At 36.5% G+C, this 22,201-nt stretch overlaps 2 protein-coding genes and 1 pseudogene across 4 annotated transcripts; 2 read left to right on the top strand and 1 right to left on the bottom strand.

Annotated features, from left to right (window-relative positions):
• Positions 1-6,436: 6,436 nt before the first annotated feature.
• LOC122077002 lies at positions 6,437-12,858 on the top strand (annotated as a pseudogene).
• Positions 12,859-12,971: 113 nt separating this feature from the next.
• Positions 12,972-15,681, bottom strand: LOC122077001 (pentatricopeptide repeat-containing protein At3g29230). The gene is made up of 2 exons (XM_042642703.1): positions 15,530-15,681; positions 12,972-15,326 (listed from the first exon to the last, which is right to left on the bottom strand). The coding sequence occupies exon 2, from the start codon at positions 15,189-15,191 to the stop codon at positions 13,359-13,361; it is 1,833 nt and encodes a 610-aa protein (XP_042498637.1). The 5' UTR covers positions 15,192-15,326; positions 15,530-15,681; the 3' UTR covers positions 12,972-13,358.
• Positions 15,682-16,518: 837 nt separating this feature from the next.
• On the top strand, positions 16,519-22,201 carry LOC122075671 (chorismate mutase 1, chloroplastic). 3 transcript variants are annotated; one of them, XM_042640791.1, is made up of 7 exons: positions 16,519-16,595; positions 17,305-17,475; positions 18,562-18,784; positions 18,896-18,982; positions 19,568-19,711; positions 21,621-21,713; positions 21,850-22,201. In XM_042640791.1, the coding sequence occupies exons 2-7, from the start codon at positions 17,312-17,314 to the stop codon at positions 22,084-22,086; spliced, it is 948 nt and encodes a 315-aa protein (XP_042496725.1). In that variant the 5' UTR covers positions 16,519-16,595; positions 17,305-17,311; the 3' UTR covers positions 22,087-22,201. The 3 variants fall into 3 exon arrangements, with proteins under 3 accessions (XP_042496725.1, XP_042496726.1, XP_042496724.1); XM_042640792.1 differs by lacking the exons at positions 16,519-16,595; positions 18,562-18,784 and adding an exon at positions 16,624-16,647; XM_042640790.1 differs by lacking the exon at positions 16,519-16,595 and having other exon boundaries at positions 17,207-17,475.

Below are 22,201 nucleotides of genomic sequence, written 5' to 3'. Positions count from 1 at the left end.
TGCCTAAAACCAAAAACTTTGAATTTAAAACTCGAAGAACTTTCCATGTCATTTAGCAAGTCAAGCCCAATGATGAAACTGATTTAATCATACCTAATTGCCCGATTATAAAAGTGTATTCTCTATTATTAATCACTTAAAATTTTATAACAATAACATTAAATAAGTAAACTTTTCTTAACCTACATTTTTTTAACTAACCTACCTTGATAAAATTATCAAGATGACTCAATATTTGTTATGTGGTAAATCAAGTAGGACTCAAATTTTGTGAACATGTACAACTTAAGATCTCTTTCAAATAAAAATTTATTTCAAACAAAAGCTTGCTAAGTGGTAAATTAGAGATTTGAAAATTCAAGACTACATAATAATATTACACAGAATAGTCAGAATATCATAAGTATACATGGTCATACAGGGAGATACATGTCAATATATCAGAAAGTTTATGCTTGAATTGTGATATAAAATCTGGCTCGTGGCCATCTAGATCGTTTATAATATCTTTGACTATTAGACTTATACATTTTCATTCCACATAGTACAATGAATATGGGCGTACTGTAACCTCACCAAACCAAACCGTTCAAGTGAGTTTTTCCAATATTGAGATGTTTGTTGTTCAAAATTGGTTTATCCCATAACAAAAGGTCAAATTTCCTCAACAATTGATCAAAAATGTCCACATTAATGGGCTAGGAAGCCATCAGACCATTACCTTAAACAACAACTCAAATTTATGGAAAAACTTGGGAAAAAGGATAAGAACACGTATCCAAACTTGGAAAAGAGAGGTTTGTGGCTTAGAGTTCCCCTTGTAGTCAATGTTTCTAATCTCAAGTATTTGGGATCAATCTCAACTGATACTTATTCAAATCTATCAAAAATAGCCTTAGATCAGATAAATTTACCCTTATTTTTTTCTTGAATTGTATCAGCGGATTAATATCAGATTGATCAAGGATCAAGATCAATCTCGACAGATACAGATTGAATCCAAATGATTTCACCAATCTCAATCCGATTTTTGAAACCTTGCTTGTAATACTAGAAGTCTAGAATTGGTGGGTGAATGAAGGAAATGGGTGTTTCAAAGAAGGCTAAAGCTTTTCTCCAAAGACATTTTAAGGATTATGTGAGTCTCTTTTAGTCTATGTACTATCAAGGCTTACTTCAGCTGAAAACGTAAGGTTCCTTCCATGCACAAGTACGTGTACTCTTCATGTCATGTCATGCCATGCCTTACATGTGTTTGAATCTGGTCTTTTGGTCAATATTCTATTTAGATACATGCATGGTCAAACTATGCTGTTTTGAAAAAACGAGGGCTTTTAAGTTGATTCAATTCACGTTTTGATTCTTCTTCTTTCTTTCTTGTGCTTATTAACAACAATGATTTGAATTGAAGAAACTCTAAGGGTAACCGAGTTGATAACGAGCCTCAAGGTTTTTGTTTTAAGTTCGACTTCTTTCAGCGAATATTAAATGGTTTTCATTCAATCCTAATATGAGTCGTATGACCCGATCTATGCTATAGGATCAGTAGAGACCCTTGTGACTAGTCAGTCTGAAGGTCTACATACCCGTCGTTAACCAAAAAAACAAAAAATTGAATTGAAGGTGTGTGAATATGTGTGTTTCATGCTTTGCTTTGAATAAAATATAAGTCTTGAATGCCTTTTATGTCACTCTGTTGAATTTAATTAGATAATGAAAAATGTGAATCATCAAAGGTTAGATGAAGTTCGAAGAACACGACGTGGTCGGTTCCAATCAATTCAGGTTATTTTCCAAAGAAAAAAAGAAAGAAAGCTGCTTTGTCTCAACTTTTTCTTTAATCTTGTCAAGAAAAATAAGCAATATTCATGTTCAGAACAGCTGCTATCTTGGAAAAACCACACCTTGACATGTGCATCATTATTAATTTCTGGGGATGAAGTAGTCAAGCAGAATTGTAAATATGGGTTCTTACTAGATCAAGGGAATGTTTTGTTGACCTATTCTTTCTTCATCCAAAGTGGAGAGAATCTCTTAATTTATCTATATTTATGAGTTTTGGTGGTTATATAGAATTCTTGGATTGGAATTTGTACAATAGAGAGTGGAGGGAATAATGACACCTCAATTAAGGGTGTTAAACGGTGTGGTTTCGATTTAGTTTGATTCAGAATGATAGTAGATAGAAATCAAGATCAAACCTTTTATTGAAACAATTCTAGTTTGTGAAATCAAAAGAATTCATTAACGGTGTTAATCTTTGTTATGTGTGCCTCAAATTCTTGTATCTTGTGTTTGAAGATTGCCCTGTTCTAACATTATTTGTGGTGACTCGAAGGAGAAATTCTGTAAGATTTGTGATGGTAACAGAGAACTTGGAGCAGAGCCACCATCAGAAAGAATCATTTATTAAATGATTTATCGGTTTTGATTTAAATGGTTCAATTTAGTTTTGATAAATTGTTTCGATTTGGTTTTGACACCCTTAATCTCAATGGTAAGATTCTTTTCACCCATTGTGAAGAAAAAGTCATTTCTTATTGGCATCCCTAAAGAGTCAAATAATTTATAACCTTACATTTTTGCCCTCTTAGTAAATAGTATAACACTTTTTTTTTCAAAATAAAGGAAGAATATTTTCATTTCGTTTTGTTCACTAAATGTATTTGATATAATGACAACTCCTAAGATGACAAGATGATAAATCATTTACAAAATTATTTTAAAAATATTTTTTTTACCAAAAAACCTTTAGAAAATAAGACAAGAGACAATCAAAAGAAACACGAAAAAATCAATTATGAACGTGAGGTATAAGCAACACCTCCTCACATAAAATATTTTATTATTTATTCTATTTCTTCTAAATAACGAATAAAAAATTATGCACTTATGTACCATACCTCATATTGAGAGAACCTTTTCTCAAAAAAAAAAAAAAAAAAAACGCATTTTAAATATGCCTATAAGGTGTTATTCTGGCAGTCCCTAGGATAAAACTTTCAAGTAAAAAGATAGAAACTCCTTGAAAACAAGATTGAGAAGCAATCAAAAGAAAATTACGCGTTTTAAATATGCCTATAAGGTGTTACTCGGACAATCTCTAAGATGAAACTTGAAGTAAAATCAGAGAAACTTCAGTCTAGATAGATAGAGAGAGAGAGAGAGAGAGAGAGAGATCATTAAATTCATGTATGAATGAGTCTAGAAGGTGTTGATTGTGAGGTTAAAAGAGATAGGGGTGGCCAATACCTATATGCTATGAAGAGCCTTAATTTGACGGCGCATTTGAGCCGCATGCGCTTTTTGAAAAACACTGCCCCTGGCGTGCGCTATTAATTTAGACGAAGGGGAAGCTGTAGACCAAAGACTAACAAAGTGACTAACAGGTATAGGTGACTTACTCCCTTTCACACATAATATCAAACACTTAATGGGAGATTCAATTCTCTAAAGCCTTTTCATTATTTCTTGTATATAAATTGTCCATTATAGTTCTATAAAAAAATAAAAATAAAAATAAAACAAAAATCACTATCCGATCGTGCGCTCCTACACCTAAAGACATGGACAATGAAATGACCATCTGACCACATATTGAATGTCTTGATGCCCGCTTCCATTGGTCTTCCTTTATTTCTCCTAATAGAGAGGGCCATGGGCTACCCGTTATCCCATGCACTGATTGATGCGAAATGGAATTTGTTATGTGGGTCCATGTACCGAAATCCATGGCCCTTCGAGCAAGGCCATCTAAAACCGGTTTTGGAATAAAAAGGATATTGAACCATAATAATTATTAGAGTGAACCACAAAAGGTTGCTCAGTTGGAAAGGGACCATGCCTTAAGAAAGCAGAATCGCCTCTTCTCCCCTTCCCACCTCCCTCCTGTGGCCATCAACACGAGATTCCATTGGTTTTCATGGGCCTCGTACTCCTCTGGTCCATGCGGGTTGCGGGGTCTTACATGAACCCAGTGCTTACCTGATCTACCCAAAGGTTGTGGGCCATGGGCTCACCCTTCCACTTCCTTTAGTTATCGACTTATATTTATTTACACAGAACACAATTTGCAGTGGGGTTGATCAGGCCACGTTAGGCCCCTTTTTTTGAAAACTCGGTCCCAGCCTAGGGTTCCCGGGGCTCATCCATAGCCTAGCCCGGTCGAAGGTTGGGCTGGAATATTTCTCAGTCTATTTTGTCATTTGAATGTCATTTTTTAAAACCCCAAAAAAATTAACCTAAATATGTATATGTATAATATATTAAATCCATGGTGCATGGTAAACATAAATTATGAACTATAATCCTTTATATGCATACATAAAGGTAGGGGTGTCAAAACCCAGCCCGAACTGATAAAATCAATCTGACCGAAAAACCCAAATCGAACCAAACTGATCTTTATAGGATTGGTTTTGGACTGAGGTTTGTTGGGACCGACTGAAAACTGATCCAAAACGAACCGACCAATAGCCAAACCGAATGAAACTGATATAATATTTTTTTTTATAATGATATAAAAATAAATGATTATGAGATTATAAATTGGTGAATTGACTATCCATTTTTTACAATATTAGTGAGGATATTTTTTATTCTAAGGGGAATTGTTACAGATCATTTAATATGAGGTTTATGAATGAAATTGATTTGTAAATTGTAATAATGCTTCCATTGATTTCCTTGTTCACTATACAAAACTAGTTGTATAGTTAAATGAATGGTTGGATAATAGGGTTCAATTTGTCATTTCAATATTAGTTATCTTCCTAGTAATTTATTATCCCTTGGTTTCAAATTAATTGTCTTTCCCTTACAATGATAAACCAAGATTTAATCATAATAATAATTTTTTTTTGTCAAATCTTGTCACTATAAGTTATGAATGTAAGATTTTATTATGGTTCAAGCCCAATAATAAAACCGATTTAAACCGGTATTAACCCGATATTGAAAAACTGAAAAAAAAAATTTGAAACCAAACAGGACCAAAACTGAAACTGATCGAAAATCGAAGTTCCTTAACGGATTGGTTTTGGTCTCCATCATTCCTAGACCGAAATTGACTCAACTCGACCGAAACCAAACTGAACCGACCGATTGACAGCCCTACATAAAGGGCCAAGGTCAAGGTTGAGCCAGCCAGACCTGGTAGGGCTCAACCCAAATCCTTAGCCCATACCCTATCTGGCTTAGTCTGACCCCAGGCCTGGAAATCCCAACCTAACCTAGCCCGTTGACTGAAAGTGCCCACAAAATTTTGAATGGGCTTCAGGTGGTTTTGGGCTCACTAGACCAGCAGTCACATAGGAGTTCAGTTTAGACTTCAGACATTCCAATACCCTTTCTTTTTGTTTTGGCTCTGTTCGATTGCAATCCAAATTTATAGGGAAGGGATGTGAAATTTTCATACTTTAAAAAGAAATATTTATAATCATTACCTCATATGATTTTATAAACTACTTAATTTTTTTAACTATATTTAGTAATGATATATTTTACATATTATGGCAAAGGGTTTTTGATGCAAAGTAAAGTGAAATTTTATAACTAAATATAGAATGATTTGAAGATAATGTTAAAGTCATATGAGTAATGATTACATATATTTCTTTTTGGCAAAAGTTTTTTCTAGTCGACACTGTAGCTAACCATATAATTGGTCGGGATTAATTTCATCATTTTAAATGGAATCCTAAAATCCCAACCGTTTGTTGCAATACCTACCCAATATTTTTTTGGAAAAATTACATGATTACCCACTTATAAGTTTGTGTTTACAAAATTACCCACGCTGTCTTTCCTTCAACAAATTTACACAAAAAGATAATAGATATTACAAATCTAACCAAAACAGTAACTGTCGTACCATCCTCTCGTACCCCTATGAGTATGAAGGAAATATGATATAGATAATTTTGTAAACACAAATCCATAAGTGGTTAATCATGTAATTTTCCTAAAAAAAATACAGCAAGAAATTAGTTCTTTCAATAAAATGTGTCATGAACAATACAAGCAATAGAAGACGGGGGAAGGGGTAAGGGGTGGGGAAGACACACGCCTAATGAGGGTAAAACAGTCCAAGAAAATAGTAACACAAGTAAGGCCAACTTGCCTAGCAGAAGAAGAAGATCTAACCTGACTGCCAAGGCCTCCCCCACCAAAGCCGACGCAAGGGCCAGGTTGTCCAAAGCAATGAAACTAATCTCTCTCACTGAAACTAAAAGTAACACAACCCACTTGTCTCTCACATAGTAAACAATAGTGAAGTGATTGGAATTTTTGTTGTGACTATCTGAACCTATGTGGATCCCAAATGGATGATATAATTATCTAGATTCTCATTCGTGTATCATGAAACGTGAAGGAAGTCTCCCCCAATCAATTTATGCTTGCTCCTAAAAGCCTCAAACTGAACATGACAAATAAAGGAAACGAGTTCTGTTCGATTTGGATTATTTAGGATCAATTAAAGTGTGTAAGCAAATTTGGAAATAAATTAGTCGGAATCGGTCTGAACCGTAAATTTCCAGGATGAATCAATCGATTTGAATTAGGAGGAACTACAATCAGGATTGATCGATTCTGATCCCATTTTACTTGAATCAGCAATCCCGAATCTAATTATTCCTTTTTTTTTTGTTCGATAAGTCTAATTATCTCTTTAATAAATAATTTACCCCTTCTCTCTTGGGTATTAATTTAGCCGTTGTGTGGTTAATCCAATTTGAAAGCCAGAGTTTTTGTTCCGATTGCATGATTCCAACGATGGAGCAGGAGAAGCAAATCAAGCAGCAGAGCTGCAGCTCCAACGATATTAGCCTTCACAAGCCCCTCCGTTGCATCGCAAAACTGGGTCTGGACCTCTTTCTCTCTCTCTATCTGCTTCTCATTTTCTAATCAAACTAGTGTATGCAGAGCAAAAACTCTTATAAATTCAACAATTCGAATAAGACAGGGTATGAATGAGAAAGGGAGAGCTAAGAATTAGTTTTTGTTAATTTTATAGCAGATATTAATGCATATTTGTGATGTGATCTAGGTGGTGTTGCAATTACTTGTAAGAACGAGATAGAGAAGATAAAAGGTGAAAATCTGGAAATAGCTTCTTCACATCTGAGAAGCAATGAACTCGTCTTCTTCTTCAAACAAAGTTATTGGGATGGATTGGAGTAAGCGACCAGGGGTTTCAGAGATTTCTCCATCTTTGGATGATTTTGGGGATTCTCCATTGTTGGATTCGAGCAACTTTATTGCCGTTCATGGAGCAGGTTTACCTCCTCAGTTTTTTACATAATGGGATTGGATTTTATTTGAGTTGGATTCGTACAGAACTGGGATAAGTGATGGTGAATCAATGATTATAGTGTTGCTTCAGTTTGTTTCATATGAAGTTGGAGTTTTTACAGTTAAAGTTCTTGCTTTTGTTTGATCATTATTGTTGGATATGGGTTCGTTTGGTCATTTCCAGGCGAGCAGATCTGGAGTCCACATGGGAGGATTGCACCTGCCTCTTGTCATGGCTGGTTTTGTAGCGACCCGAATTTCTGTAAGATATTGATACAGCCAATTTTTAGCTCTTACTGTTTTGGAAACTTCCAATTTCTAGTGGTTTTGAAACTTCATGGAGTGTTGAATCTGGTATATGGGCTTCTTAGTTTGCTCAACCATTTCATGCTTAATATTCATACATTTGAAAAGCAAGTCTGGATGAAAGGGCATAATTACCAAAATTAGGACATTGAACTGTTGCAGCCCTCTTGGATCCACTTTTTGTATTGTACTCATCTTAACTTATCTGGCCATTTGGCAGCTCATTGTATTATTTATGATATGCAAGAGAAGAAATTGCAACTTCTCTCAATTTTAAGTTGCTTTTAAATACACACAGTTTGTGACTTACTTGGATTAAACCATTCTACTTCCAGATTTATCATTTTGTTTTATTCTACTGTTTCAGGTGACATCTCTCAATATTGAAATTGTGAGAGCACTAGCTAGAGTTATTTATTCTGCTGTTCAGCATTTATTTTTTCTCTTTCTAAAAAAAAAATCTGTTCTTCGACTTCAATTTGTGCATCCTTGGGTTTTGCTAAGTCAGTATTATGAACTGTACTTGAGGAACAAAGCAAATAGATCCCTTTAAAATGCCAAAAAATTGGTGGTCTGACCTTCGTTGATACCTTTTAACAAGTTCACGGTCTCACGTTTGAGTCAGCCGGTCTGTATCAGGCTCCATGACTTCATGTTTGGTCTTTATCAGTTTAGAGAGTCACATATAGGTGATCTCTGCTGACTGTGGATTTTATTGTCAAACTTTCTTACTTGTGGAGAAAACATATGATGTTGATAATGTGGATGATTATGTTTGTTGTGTTATGTTTTCTCTCTTATTTTCTACCGCAGTGACAGTATAGTCTTTCTCTTCTTCCTTTTTGGTTATCATGGGATATAGTTTCTTGTATCCTTCATTATTTGAATTTGACTGACTGAATATGTTTATAGCTATATCAGATCCATATATAGTCCGTTTACAGCCCTACGTTCATCTGACACAAGTAATATTTTATTTGAACCAGAATATCCCAGGCCCCACATATTTGGGTGGTTCCAACAATCATGCATTTATGGAACATGTATGTGAAGGGTTGGTATTTGACATAACAAGTGTTCTTCAACTCTTTCATATGCTAGGATGAGTGTGTTCACCTTTTAGAACTGCTGATGGTTGTGTAGTGTCTGCTACTTGCATCTCAAATGATCATTGCTGTTATTTGTCACCTAACCATACCACTTTGGAATATAGGCAGTCTCTTGAATTACTCATGGCTAATGGAATTCACTGTTTTCTTGCAGAGGGTGTTCCATCCATTGGAATGTCACCATTTGCTTGTGGATGGTCTACTTGTGAAAGAAATGTTAGAAGCATCCAAGAAACCCTGTGGCTTATGAGATCATATGCAACAGCCAACTGCACCTGGATTATGTTCTTTTCTGTGAATTGATCTTTAGGTTAAAACCCCAAAAATTTAAACTTATGCTGTTATATTTTTGACAGATTGCTTCTGCTGATATATCTCAGGTAGCAAAGGCTATTAACTCTGGTTTTGTTCCAGTAAGTTTGAACTTTTTTACTTATTAAATGGGTTCTGTAGGGCTCATGGTTCTGTGATACTGGCCTTTCCATATGCTTCCTTCTCTTTAAAGTGAATGACCAATAATAATCTGCAGTTAACTAAATGGTATCGAGACCATTTAAAACTGAACCAAAAAAATTCTGTTCAGTTTTGTCTTTGAAAAGTGAAAATTTCATTTGGTTTTGGTTTTAGACTTAAAACTGTCGGTATTGAACCAAACTGAATAAAGTGTTAACCTGTAGAAAGTAGAAACCAAACCAAATCTAAATCATACTAAACCCTACAATCACGTGTCTTTGTTGAGTTGTGTGAAATTATCTATAAAGCCACTGGATTCATTGTGGGATCATATCTTCATGAGGTTGTAATTTCCTTCCCAAATTTATTCGTTTCAGCAGGTTATTTCCACTTAAATCGAATTTCCAAGACTGTTTATGAACCAAATGAAACAGAATAGGAACCAAATAACACCAATTTGAGTCAGTTCAGTTTCATTTTTGAGGTCGTGAAAATTATTTGGTTTTGATTTTTACATATGGTGTCTTGAACCAAACTGAAAAACCAGAACCGAACCAATTGACAGCCTTAAGCAAAAGGCATGTAGTTGAATTGTTAATATTATTGAATATTGTTGTGTAGTGGGGGGGCAATGTTTGAAAGTGTGGCAGGCTTTCTCCGCTTAGAAAATTCCTTCCAAACCAACTCTTGGCTGTTTATAGGAAGGAGAACAAGTTGTTTGCATAGATGGGATGGTGTGGATTGCTTTGCACTGACCAATAGGCTGGTTGAGTAAAAATGGATTCAAATTCAATTTTAGGAATCACTTATCTGCAAAACCAATGATAAAGTGTAAATCAGTGGGAAAAAGTTGGTACATAATATAAATGGCTTAAACAAGGGTTCTTATGTGACTAGCTATCCCTCTAATTTTCTCACCATCAAATTTATGACTTTCCACTAAAATAAGAGACCAAAAAGTACATAGGTGGCAACTAAAGTGAAATGGATATGGGTAGAACTTAATAGTACTGGGTAATGTGATTTTTGCTAGTGGATCATGCTTTATATTTTTCTGACATTTTCTGCTCTCTAGACTTTAAACAGCTTCATTGGACATGTTTAAATATCATGGATAATCCCTTACTTGTGCAGGTTTTGCATGGAGATGCTGTGCTTGACAATCTGAAGGTCCGGTTTGTCTGAGTAAAGCTGGTGAATTCCTTAGTCTTTTTCTTAGGATTTAATATATTTGTTACTGATGGTTGTTTGACTTAATTGATCAGAGATGCACCATATTGAGTGGTGATGCAATCATACGTCATGTTGCTGAGCGACTAAAGCCTGAATATGTGGTTTTCCTCGTATCCATGTATGCAGCAGGATAAATGTTTCATGCATGAGTAACTTATAAGCTTATGTAATGGTCTCCTTCATAAGAATCTGGGAAAATCTAATAAGAACGCATATCCTAACATTTAAATTTAGAAGATCAATTAATAATTTGATATATTTGATTTATTTGGTACAAAACATAGAAATGTTTCTGGATTTTTTTTCACCACAGCCAAATCAAACCCTCAAAAAGATGACTTGAATTTTCACACAGAATCCGAGTTTCTTGAGCATATGGTTGAACAGATTCCATTTTTGAAATTTAACCTATTGGAGACACTATTTTTCTTTCTTTCCCTCCTATTCATCTTGGTTGCTTGTCTATCTTTTCTAGCAACTTTTCAAAGAGATCAGAAAATTTTAGTACCAACCATCTGATAGCTTGACTTCATTTTCTTTAAGATAATGGCCCAATGGTAGTTGGTCAATAATTTCGTTGTGATGCACATTAGAAGTTTGGACTAGATGGGTTCATCAATGAGTGGCCCAGATCAACACATGAATGTCCTATGTGCCAGACCAGGGTGGGTTAAGGCAATTGTTGTATGGATAGGAACAAAATACCATTTCCAAATTTCAATTTTTGCTTTTGAATGGCCCCTCTATTGGAATTAATTTTCCATATGTAATTCTTGTTTATCTAATGAGTACCGAGTTACATAATGGAAGTATAAAATTGAACTTACTTACCATGCTATATTCTTTAAGCTACGAACTTCCTATGGGTTGCTTGAACAAATTACTTTCTCCACATTCTCCTTCACATTTTGGAATGATGACAGATGTTTTGGGAGTGTATGACCATCCTTCTACAGACTCAAATGCAGTACTCTTAAGGGAGATTGGTGAGCACTTGATTTTAGTCCTCAAGTGGTGCTTCTGTTCTGTTTCATTGATTTTTTCTTCCTCTTCTTGGGCAAATACTTAGGAAGTCAAGAGTTTTTTTTTTTTTTTTTTTTATGAACATTGGAATGTCCTGTAAACCTGGGCCAGCATAACTGACTTTGTAAAGATAACAGTTATGGATGAAGATGGAAGCTGGTCTATTTTGAAGCCACAAATTGGGAACATGAATAAGAAAGGTCAGTGAGGAAATGTTGACTTGCATATTTTAATTCTTCTACATTCGAACAACAGCTTAAACTTAAGTTTGCTTAAGCTCGTGATAGACCACAACTTTACTTGGGTGAAAGATTTACCATAATCTATGATGCCTGGATCAAAGCTTACATACAATAGATGGTTTAGCCATACTGTCAACTGTTTTATATGCTTATAAATGACATCTTTTTCTTTCCTTTCCTGCACCATAAAAAAGGTTCTGTCAAATGCTTAGATATATTCTGTTTGAAAGCTTCTGTTGATTTTGAAGTTTCAGTGAATGGAGCATGTTGAGGATAAAAAATTGTTACAATGGTTTTAGTTGATCAATTAATTGCGTAGTTGCACTTTTTATCTTTGATTGGATGAATTACTTCTTTTGACCTCTATAAGGTTGTAGTCTTCTTGGTGAGATCTGATTTTCAGATGGACAAGGTGATGAGATAAATCAATGCTGCCTTAGTGCAGTGCCATATATTTATCATGTCAGTTCGTACTTTAAAATTAAGAATGCTTTTGAGTCCATTCTAACATGGGGTTGACTAGAAATAGTTTGGTAGTTTCTTTTACTTGGAAGCTAATTGAATTATGAAGAGTTTTTTCTCTTTTGGGGAGGAGAGGAGTAGAAAATTCTCCCTTCCTCCTATTATTTGTTTATTTATGTTTTGGTTGGGTGTAGGGGTATGTATTCTCTGCAAGTATTCTTCTTGCCAATCATGAGCCTATTGAACTAATTCCAGTAAGTTTATCGGCCAAATGAAGAGAGTTTTGATTAGCATTCAACTCACTTTGATCAACAGTTGAAACTTCTGTAGTAGCTCATGATACATTGATACGACTGGAGGTATGGAAACCAAGATATCAGAAGCTGCAATGATTGCGAAACTTGGAATCGATGTCTATATTGTTAAGGTAATATGCTTAACATTCAGGCATTTCCTATGGTTACTTTCTAAGAGTTGACATTAAAGTTTCTGGTGGACACAGGCTGCAACGGACCACTCTTTAAGGGCCCTAGAAGGAGAAGTGAAAGGCAACATTCCTGATGATTGGCTTGGTACGGTTATCCGATCTTCAAGATAAAAGCTGAAGAGATATTTTGGCCCTAAAAATCCTCCCAACTCAAGAACAAATTCAAATCTGTGTTATGTGCTCGTTGAGGACTAAGGAACTGAATGGAGTCTTCATAGTAGGAGTGAGAAAGAAGAAAGTTGAGAAGCTATCATGGGGTCATCTCCAATTATCACTCTCTCGCAAATCTCTTTCTTCCCTCCTAAACCTAATAGAACTAGAGAGGTTTTGCTTCTCCTACTCGGCCATGGAAAGTGAGTCGCGAGCAGGGCAGGGCAGGGTGAGAGAGAGAGAGAGAGAGAGTGGGTTTTTATTTTCTTCCTATTTTGGTCAGAAAATAAAAAGGGAAATTTCAATGTATAAGTGAAATTTTTTTCACATATAAAATATATTCTTTTGCAATCAAACATCTAAATTGATTTTTCTTCAAAAAAAGATTTCACTTTACATCAAAAATTTGCATTCCCCTTACAACCAAACGCAGCCTTAATGAATGCCTTGTTAATGAATGCCTTGGTAGTGTACAGTTATAAAGAGGTATTTGTTTCAACCGCTCCCATCTGCTCTGCCCTCCAGTAGGCACGGTTCGAAATGCAGCTCCGATTTTACGTCCTCAACTCAGCAACATCGAATGGATTCTCGTGACACAATTTAGAGATGTTCATTGGGGACATAACCCACTTGCTTAAGATGCTGACCCAATCTGTCTATCATCTTATATATCCTTTCTGCCTGAGGGTGTGATCTATCTTGCACAGTAAATTCATGAACCTCATCATCCAGCTCAATATAACTAGCTCCAGGTGGCTTTCGGGATCCTGTATTTTTCATTTGCAACCTCACCTTAGCAACATCGCCCCAGTGGCCTGCTGCTGCATATATATTAGACAAGACTGCATAGTTCCCTGCATCTGAGGGTGCAAACATTAAAAGATGTTCAACTACCTCTTCTGCAAGTCCCACCTTGTTATGCATTCGGCATGCACCCAAAAGGGTGCCCCAAATGATTGCATTTGGCTCCATAGGCATGTTCTTGACAAATTCAAAGGCTTCCTTCAAATGACCCCCACGTCCAAGAAGGTCAATCATGCAACCGTAGTGCTCGATTTGGGGGACAACCCCATAAACTTCCTCCATTGTAGAGAAGTAATGTCGGCCTTCGTCGACAAGACCCACATGGGTACAAGCACACAAGACACCAATGAAGGTGACTCCATCAGGTGCAAAACCTTCTTGTTTCATCCTGGAGAAGACCTGGAGAGCTTTCTCACTAAGTCCATGCATCGCCAGTCCTTGAATTATAGCATTCCAGGACACAACATCCCATTCAACCATCCCTTCAAAAACTCTAAATGCTTTCCGTAGGTTCCCACATTTGGCATACATATCAATCAATGCATTGCACACTTGAGTACTGCATATCATTCTACTCCTCTCAATAGAGATATGGACCCTCTTACCCAAACTATACAAACCAGATTCAGCACAAGCGGCTAAGACACTAATTAAAGTACCATCGTCAGGCTTGAATCCAGCAATCTCCATTTCATTATACAATCTAAATGCTTCCTTAGCAATTCCTTGCGCAGCATACCCAGATATTATGACAGTCCAGGCAACCAAATTCTTGACCGGCATCTTATCAAACAATAGCCTCGCCATTTCCATGTCCCCAGCTTTGCTGTAACCAGATATCATTGTGGACCAAGACACCACATTTCTTTCAGGCATATTCTCAAACAACTCGAAGGCAGTGTTCATTTCTCCAGCCTTAACATACCCATCAATGATGGTATTCCAACTGACAGTATCTTTGTTAGGCATTTCATCGAAAAGCCAGCGAGCTTCACTCAGATCACCAGATCTTACCAGCCCAGCAATCATGGAGTTCCAGGAGACGACATCACGATCTTCCATTGCGGCAAACAAAATCCTCGCAGCAGCCACTCCGCAGGCCCCACACTTGGAGTATGTGTCAATCAGCGAATTAGGAACAAAAATATCGGCAGAGAAGCCAAGTTTCTCAATATGAGAATGGACCATCTGAACTTGGCGAAGAGCAAATTGGCCAGAACAGGCCTTGAGAAGAAACGGGTAGGTGAAATTATCAGGGCTCACGCCATTCTTCTGCATATGGAAGAAGATGGAGAAGGCTACGGAAGGTTGGGAGTTCTGGGTAAAGGCTCTTATGAGAGTATTGTAGAGAATTATATTGGGTTCCTGAATTTGATTGAATACGTTCATTGCTAATACCATTTGGCGACATCGAGAAAAAGCAGTAACAAGTTTTGGTGCCACAAAGGGATCTTGATGGAGATTGGCTTTGAAGATTTGGGCATGAATTTGCTTCAGTTCGTTGAGGTTCGAGCAGTTTTGAAGCTCTGCAAGCTTTTGTTCAAACAATCTTCGTCTTGAAACCCATGTCGGAGTTCGAATGCCCGTAGACATTAAAAATGTATCTAAAACTGCTAAGGTGTTAGACATGAAACACAGAGACAGTGATTACGAAATCCTTTACGGCGTCATTTCTTGGCGGAGCCTGGCTGCGATGCCGACACGTGGCCGTTTCACATCTTCTTCTTCTCCCTCTGTACTGTTCTTCCGCCGATAGCCTAGTTTCTGCAGAGGAAAACATAACTAGCTCTTGATAACCAGACATGAATGGAACGAGAAAATCTGGATTCATACAAGAGGGAAAAAGACCCAAAGCTTCCTAGCTAGGATGTGACAATTTTAACTTGGTTCAATTTCTAACAAACAGCACGGCAACAAACAATGAACACAGATGAACAGCCTTCTTCGGAGAATAGAAAATTCTTTACCTGAGTAGTGATTGTAGATTGATAAACATGGAAAATGTATGGAAGGATCGATCTTCAGGTATGCTTCGTCCGAACAGAAGAGAGAAAGGAGAGAGAAGAAGAAGAAGAAGAAGAAGAAGAAGTGAAACTGATCGAAAACCTCTACGTTTTGGGGTTTTAGTCGACCCGGTCCGATTTCAAAACTGAGCTTTTGGACCAGTACAGGTGCCGATTCACCAACCCGTGAAAGGTTTTAATGTAAAAAAAAAAAGGTTTCAATATGAGATTGGATCACTATCACCCGCATGTATAGGGTCAGGATCAGTCCTCTTACAAGTATCATCCTCATAAAGTTTTTGATCCATACGTAGACTCTATCCAAAATAAATTTTAATTAAAAGAATAAAAAGATTAAGTGGAGTACAAGTGTGGATCAAACACCGTAAGAGAATTATGAGGACCTGATCAATACTCATAGAGTCCAGATTCAATATCTATCATATTTGCCTTTACGATAATTAAGAAGGGTATATATAAAGAGATTGGATTCGGTGCTTATACAATCACCTAATCGTTCGGATGATTATCCAACATCTATCCTTTTTGTTTTTAAATATGATTTTCTTCAATCATGTAATGGTAGAAAATGAGACAGGTGTTGGATAAGGGATCATACGAGCAGCAAATTCATTTTAATATATAGAAATAAAAAGGACACGTATTAGATTCAAAACAATCAAGTGATTGTATAAGCAACAGATCAATTTTCTTTAATATAAGATATTTTTCCAATTTATTGACCCATTTGACCAAGTCATTGTGCATCTAGAAGTAACACAACGTCATGCATCTTCTACCATAAATACTCCTATTTTTAAGGAGGTTGTCATTTTAGTAGGGAAAAACATCTTCCGGATAAACATCTTCTATAACTACCAACTGATGGGAGGCTATTGTAGTATCTTTATAAAAGACGAGAGAGTTAGAGCATCCCTCCACCATGTGTTCTATGTGACTGCAATTGAGAAAAGGTGGTGAGAAGGTGAGAAGATGAGAAGGGGGAAATCGATCTCCATCAAAGCTGCAAGTAAGGTTGCGGCAATTATTGGATTCTTACCCCATTGCAATTTATGATTCAAGTATGCATTAGGCAACATCCCAATGTTTGTATGTTAATGAAGATTTCATCTTTCATTTAAAATACAGAATCGGTCCCGGCTGATTCCAATTCCATTGAGCCTGTTGATTTCGATTTTGGAATCAGCCAAAAACTCTAGAATGGCCTCTACCGGGATGTCAGGATTGCGGTGGTGCGGTGATCATCAGATGGTCGAGATGATATTGGGGTACATCCCAATGTTGTCTCGATCATTCGATGCTTGTTACACCACCACACTCGTAGTAGACAATAATCACGTCAAAAAGACCACGCTACCCCAAGATTGCGCTGCAAGACCTAAGCCACTTAATCCCACGAGGGCCACGAGGGCCAATGCCGCTTATCCGCAGCATGTGACGATGATGGTAGTCAATGGATGCCATCGTCAATACCCACTCACTCATTCGAAATAGAAGATTTGGTGTCTTAGAAGAAGATCGTAGCCGTTGATCGTAATTTTGTACCTAAAATGTAGGTGCAACTAGCAATCTCGTCATTTAACGTTTTATTTGCTGCGACTCTTCTCTATTTATAAGTTCGTTTTGCTTTCTCTTCCCTCTTGTGATTCTTAGTTTGTTCCTCCATATTTGTACTCTGTTTTTGAGTCTTTGCGAGCTACTGACATAATCTCTGTCAGATCAATAATGGAGTTAAAGATCTTAGACTCTGCTTCCGTTTCTACGTCCCGTTCTTTCATATCTTCAGTGCCCAACTCCTTTTTCATCACGCGATCGAATTCCAACTTCAGATTTGCCCGATCATGGTCACGAAGAAAACTTACCCTCTCCGTTCAAGCTTCTCCTACCAAGTAATTCCTTTTTTTTTTTCTTAATGCCATTTGATTATTTTGTTTTAGTTTCATCATTATTGTTTAGCCAATGCTTGCTCTATTTATCTGATATTCTTTTTAGTGTTTCAATCTGAAAGGATAAGTTTGTGATGTTGATTTTGTAATAATCTTTCTGGTAATGGTTTGATACTAGTTAAGCTGCTTGAAATTTTGAAATTAAAGTCTCCTCTTTCTGTAAATTATTTCCCTTCTTTGTATTCTGAGTTACTGTCTTTCATTTGAATTTATTTATTTATTTTTTTGAAATAAATGTAAGTGTATGAGGCTGGGATATAATAAGAGAGGAATGTAGAAAGTAACAGCTATGAACTAGTTACAGGAAGCCCTAAAAATTGTTATAAATGAGCTAGTTGATTGATTTAATGGGGTCAAGTCCGTAACTCTATGTAGGATGATACTCTCTTGGCAACCTTGAAGTTATGGGTCAAAACTCATCCGACCAATGATACTGAATAGAAAATAAATTGGTGGCCTAGGAAAAGAATTCATTTCGATCCTGGAGTTAAGAGATCAAGAGATAATGATGGTAAAAGACACGAATAAAAGACACAAAAAATAAAGATCATGCCTCCTCTTTTTTTCATCACAATGCTAGTACCATTTAGGAGATTGATGAAAAGGCGCACAATGCGATTCACCAACAAAAATGCATAAAGACAAGTTGCCTATAATGACCTTAATGTTAAAAAAAGTAAAAATATATCACCATATTGCTGCATTGACCTTAATGTTGCATTAGAAGCTTACTCAAAATTGAATAATTAAAGTTCACAATGGATGCCTATCCACCTGTTACGTACAAGTGAAATTAAGCTAGCATGAGTATAGAAACACTAAGAAGATACCAATAGATACACATTTGTGGACTTGCTTATTTTGAACACCAGCTGTGCATGGTTCAACCTCGGCTGATGGGCTTGTTTTGTTAAATAATTACAATAGTATGAAGATGCATGTGCCTATACATCAGAAGGTTTAAATCAGTATCGCTCACTCTGACTGCCTTATTTGTCCCCAATCTAATATTATGCTTTCTTTGTATAGATTGGAGGATAAGACTAGAGTGGATGGCAGTGGAAACTTTAATCTAGACAGTATAAGACATTCTTTGATACGCCAAGAAGATAGCATAATATTTGGCCTTTTGGAGAGGGCTCAATATTGTTACAACGCTATCACATATGATCAAAATATATTCTCCATAATGGGGTTCCAAGGTTCATTGGTTGAGTACATTATCAGGGAGACTGAACGGCTTCATTCATGGGTAAACTGAACCTTGCGTTAGTACAAATTAAAAGAAAAATAATAATAATAAAAGATAGATTGGTGTTGGTGTCATATTTATGTTTTCATTTGTTTTTCTCATGCAATTTAGGTTGGCAGATACAACAGCCCAGATGAGCATCCTTTCTATCCGGCTGACTTACCAGAGCCAATATTGCCACCTCTGCAATATCCACAGGTGAAAATTATGCTTTTGGTGTTTGAGTTTGAACTTTGGCTCTGGCATAGCCAAAACCAACCTATTATTAGCTTCTTGGTTGATCTTTCAGGCTTCTGTCATTAAACTTATTTTTTATGTGACGTAGGATTGTTACGTGTTCTTCTAGCCAAATATTGTGATCCATTTATTGGATTTTGTTTTGAAATTGAATGTAGCCCAAGAGCACATTTGGATTTTATTCAAGCATGACCCAAATGGGACTTTCATAATGGTTTCTTAATTGACTTGGACAGATGGTAGCTTAGAATGGTCAGCGTCAGTTGGGAAACGGATAGTCTGGAGAGAACTAGTCATTGCATCTTTTGTAAAATCAAGAAAAAACTGTCCTTTCAATATGACTTGAGAATTGAGATCAGTCTGAGTCCTTAGCAAACCTCTAGTGTGTGTAGGCCTTAATGTAAAGACAAATAAAGCATTCATTTCTTAACAAAGTCATTGTTTTCTCTACTAATTAATGACAAAATTTCTGTCAAGCAAAGTTGATGTTTTATTTTCTTGGCTAGATGCTTCTGATTTGGCGTTAATTTTTTGTTTACCAACTAGGTTTTGCATCCAATTGCGAATTCCATCAATATAAACAAGAAGATCTGGGATATGTATTTCAGTGTCCTTCTTCCAAGATTAATTACCAAAGGTGATGATGGTAATTGTGGTTCCGCTGCTGTCTGTGACACTAATTGTCTACAGGTAAGCATTTTAGCCCGCCTCCCTTTTTTTCCGTATGGCCTATTTTAATTATTTTTAATGGTAGTGAGGGAAAAATGATGTAAAAGCCAGGTCATAGATGTGCTATCTCGTACGGTAGGATCTCAGGTGTTGTTAAGAGTCGGAATAACACTCAAATCCAGCTACAGGAAAACAGGGAAATACAGCATATCAAGGTCTGATGCATTGTTGATATGGGTATCCAACCACAGAAAAGAACAAAACATAATAGCTGAACAGAGATGGCTTTAAAACTCAGAAAAATTCAACGTTCCCAAAATAGTAACCAACTTGGATGGGAAGATCTTTCCAGTCGAATGTTGGATACCTTGGGTAGATGAGCACTTCGAAATTTCAGAAGGTTAATAGCAAGATGATGAATCATGAAAGGAATTTGAGAAATGGAAACATAGTTCCACAGAAAGATCCAGCCATTGGATGACAAAGAAACTACAGTCAAGGTAGCTTATACTCAGGAAAATAACATACCAATTGGGGTTCGATCTAATGTTTGGATTTAAGAGAAACCACCTTGGATCTAATTGGGGTTCAATGGTTGCTGCCAGAAATATCTAGGACAGAGAAGATGTTGTAGGGTATATTAAGCCTTCGAACCTTCAGTCCACCATAGGATATTTATGGTTCATCTAACAACAAGCAAATAGTAGCTTCAATACTATCCAATATTACTCAGTTGTAAATAATACAAAATAGAAACAAAAATGATTTATGATTTGAAGGAAGGAGAAGAAGATAGGGGGGATATGACCAAGGCCTCTCACCATTGCCCTCTCATCAAGCTGAATCTCATAGCAACAAAGCAAAGGTTTCTTTTCCCATAACCCAAAAGCATGGGCTTGGCTGTTCGCTTCCCTTTATTATAATAGAAGTATGGGTTTCAAAATAGAAAGTGTGTGCTACTAAGTAGCTTGCCAAAATAGGAACTTCCATTATAGAGAATAAAACAAAAGTAGTAACAAACTGAAATTAGAAACTAAATAAAGCATAGACTACTAAAAGATATTGACAGTACCAAATCTCATCCATTATGTAGCAACTACTTAGTATATTAGTAGCTCTCAAATCCTTCCATGCAAGCTAGCTCCATGGGGCCCACACCAGGTCTATGTAAGTGTAAACAGTAACTGCATGAACAGTATCCTTCTCGAATTCTTGTCCTTTTCTTCTTCATGCTTCGATCTACATCAAAAAAAAAAAAAAATTTGGGGAGATACATGCTATGTGTAGGAAGCAAGAACCATAATGTAAAAAATGTCAGGGTGTTACAGATCTCCATAACTACCATCAATCCGACAGAGTTGAACGACATGAAAAAGAAGTGAACCTAGAAAGCCTTATGATATGCGTGACTATATTTGTACATTTCAGGGGGTCCGATCAGTGGGGTAAGTCTTTGGCTCTGTCGAACATCAAACTATTGGAGGTAGCATTCCACCGATGTCAAGTCAAGGATCAGTTCCTCCAGCCATTTTTCTGTGTTGGTGTTCTATAAGACTCAACTTTCTAGATATCACGGAGGTTCAATGAGCATTATTCCAGAGGGTAGCAAGAAACAAGCAACTTATTGATCTCCTTCATTCAAAAATCCTTAATTAGAGCAAGATCAATTGTTAGCTACATTAAGGTTGAAGACATGGCCAAATTTTTTCGCTTGAACTTGTTAAGCTATAATGTTTTTCTGGAAATATCCAGCCTATCTCACTGACTAGGGGAAAGATTCTTTAGTCAAAGTTGCACTTCTTTTGAAAGAAACAAGTTTTTTGGTGATCTTATTAATGTGCTTTTGGCTCTTACTGTGACATGAATTGGTGGAACTTTTAATTAGTGGTAGCTCCAATTTAACCTCCTTGGTTGTGTAATATCTTTGTAGGCACTCTCAAAGAGAATCCATTATGGCAAATTTGTAGCGGAGGCAAAGTATAAAGCCGCCCCTGCTGTCTATGAAGCTGCAATTAGAGCACAAGTATGCTTCCTTTCATAGATGTCATGCATTTCATATTTGTTATTATGTTATCATTTTTTTAAAGAATTTCCTGTGTTGATGAGAGTGGGTTTTGACATTGTTCCATTCATTCTGGTGATGTTGTTTGGTTTTGTAGGACAGAGACCAATTGTTGGCTTTGCTAACCTATGAGGCTGTGGAAGCCTTAATCAAGAAGAGAGTAGAGATGAAAGCCGGAACATATGGACAGCAGGTAAGAGTCAATGGAGAGGAGGGTGAAGATGATCCATCGTACAAAATCAAGCCAAGTATAATTGCAGATCTCTATGGAGACTGGATCATGCCTTTGACTAAGGAAGTTCAGGTCGAATACTTAATGAGAAGGTTGGACTGAATTAGACAAGATAATGAATTAAGTCATAGGCTTTGTTTATATCTGATGATGCTGATGTTAAATTATGAGATTGCTTTAGTTGAATATAATGCAGATCCTAAAATTGTTCTACCAA

This window comes from Macadamia integrifolia, chromosome 4 (assembly GCF_013358625.1).
Source record: "Macadamia integrifolia cultivar HAES 741 chromosome 4, SCU_Mint_v3, whole genome shotgun sequence".
NCBI classification, from domain to species: domain Eukaryota; kingdom Viridiplantae; phylum Streptophyta; class Magnoliopsida; order Proteales; family Proteaceae; genus Macadamia; species Macadamia integrifolia.
This window is presented reverse-complemented; position numbering and strand designations above follow the sequence as displayed.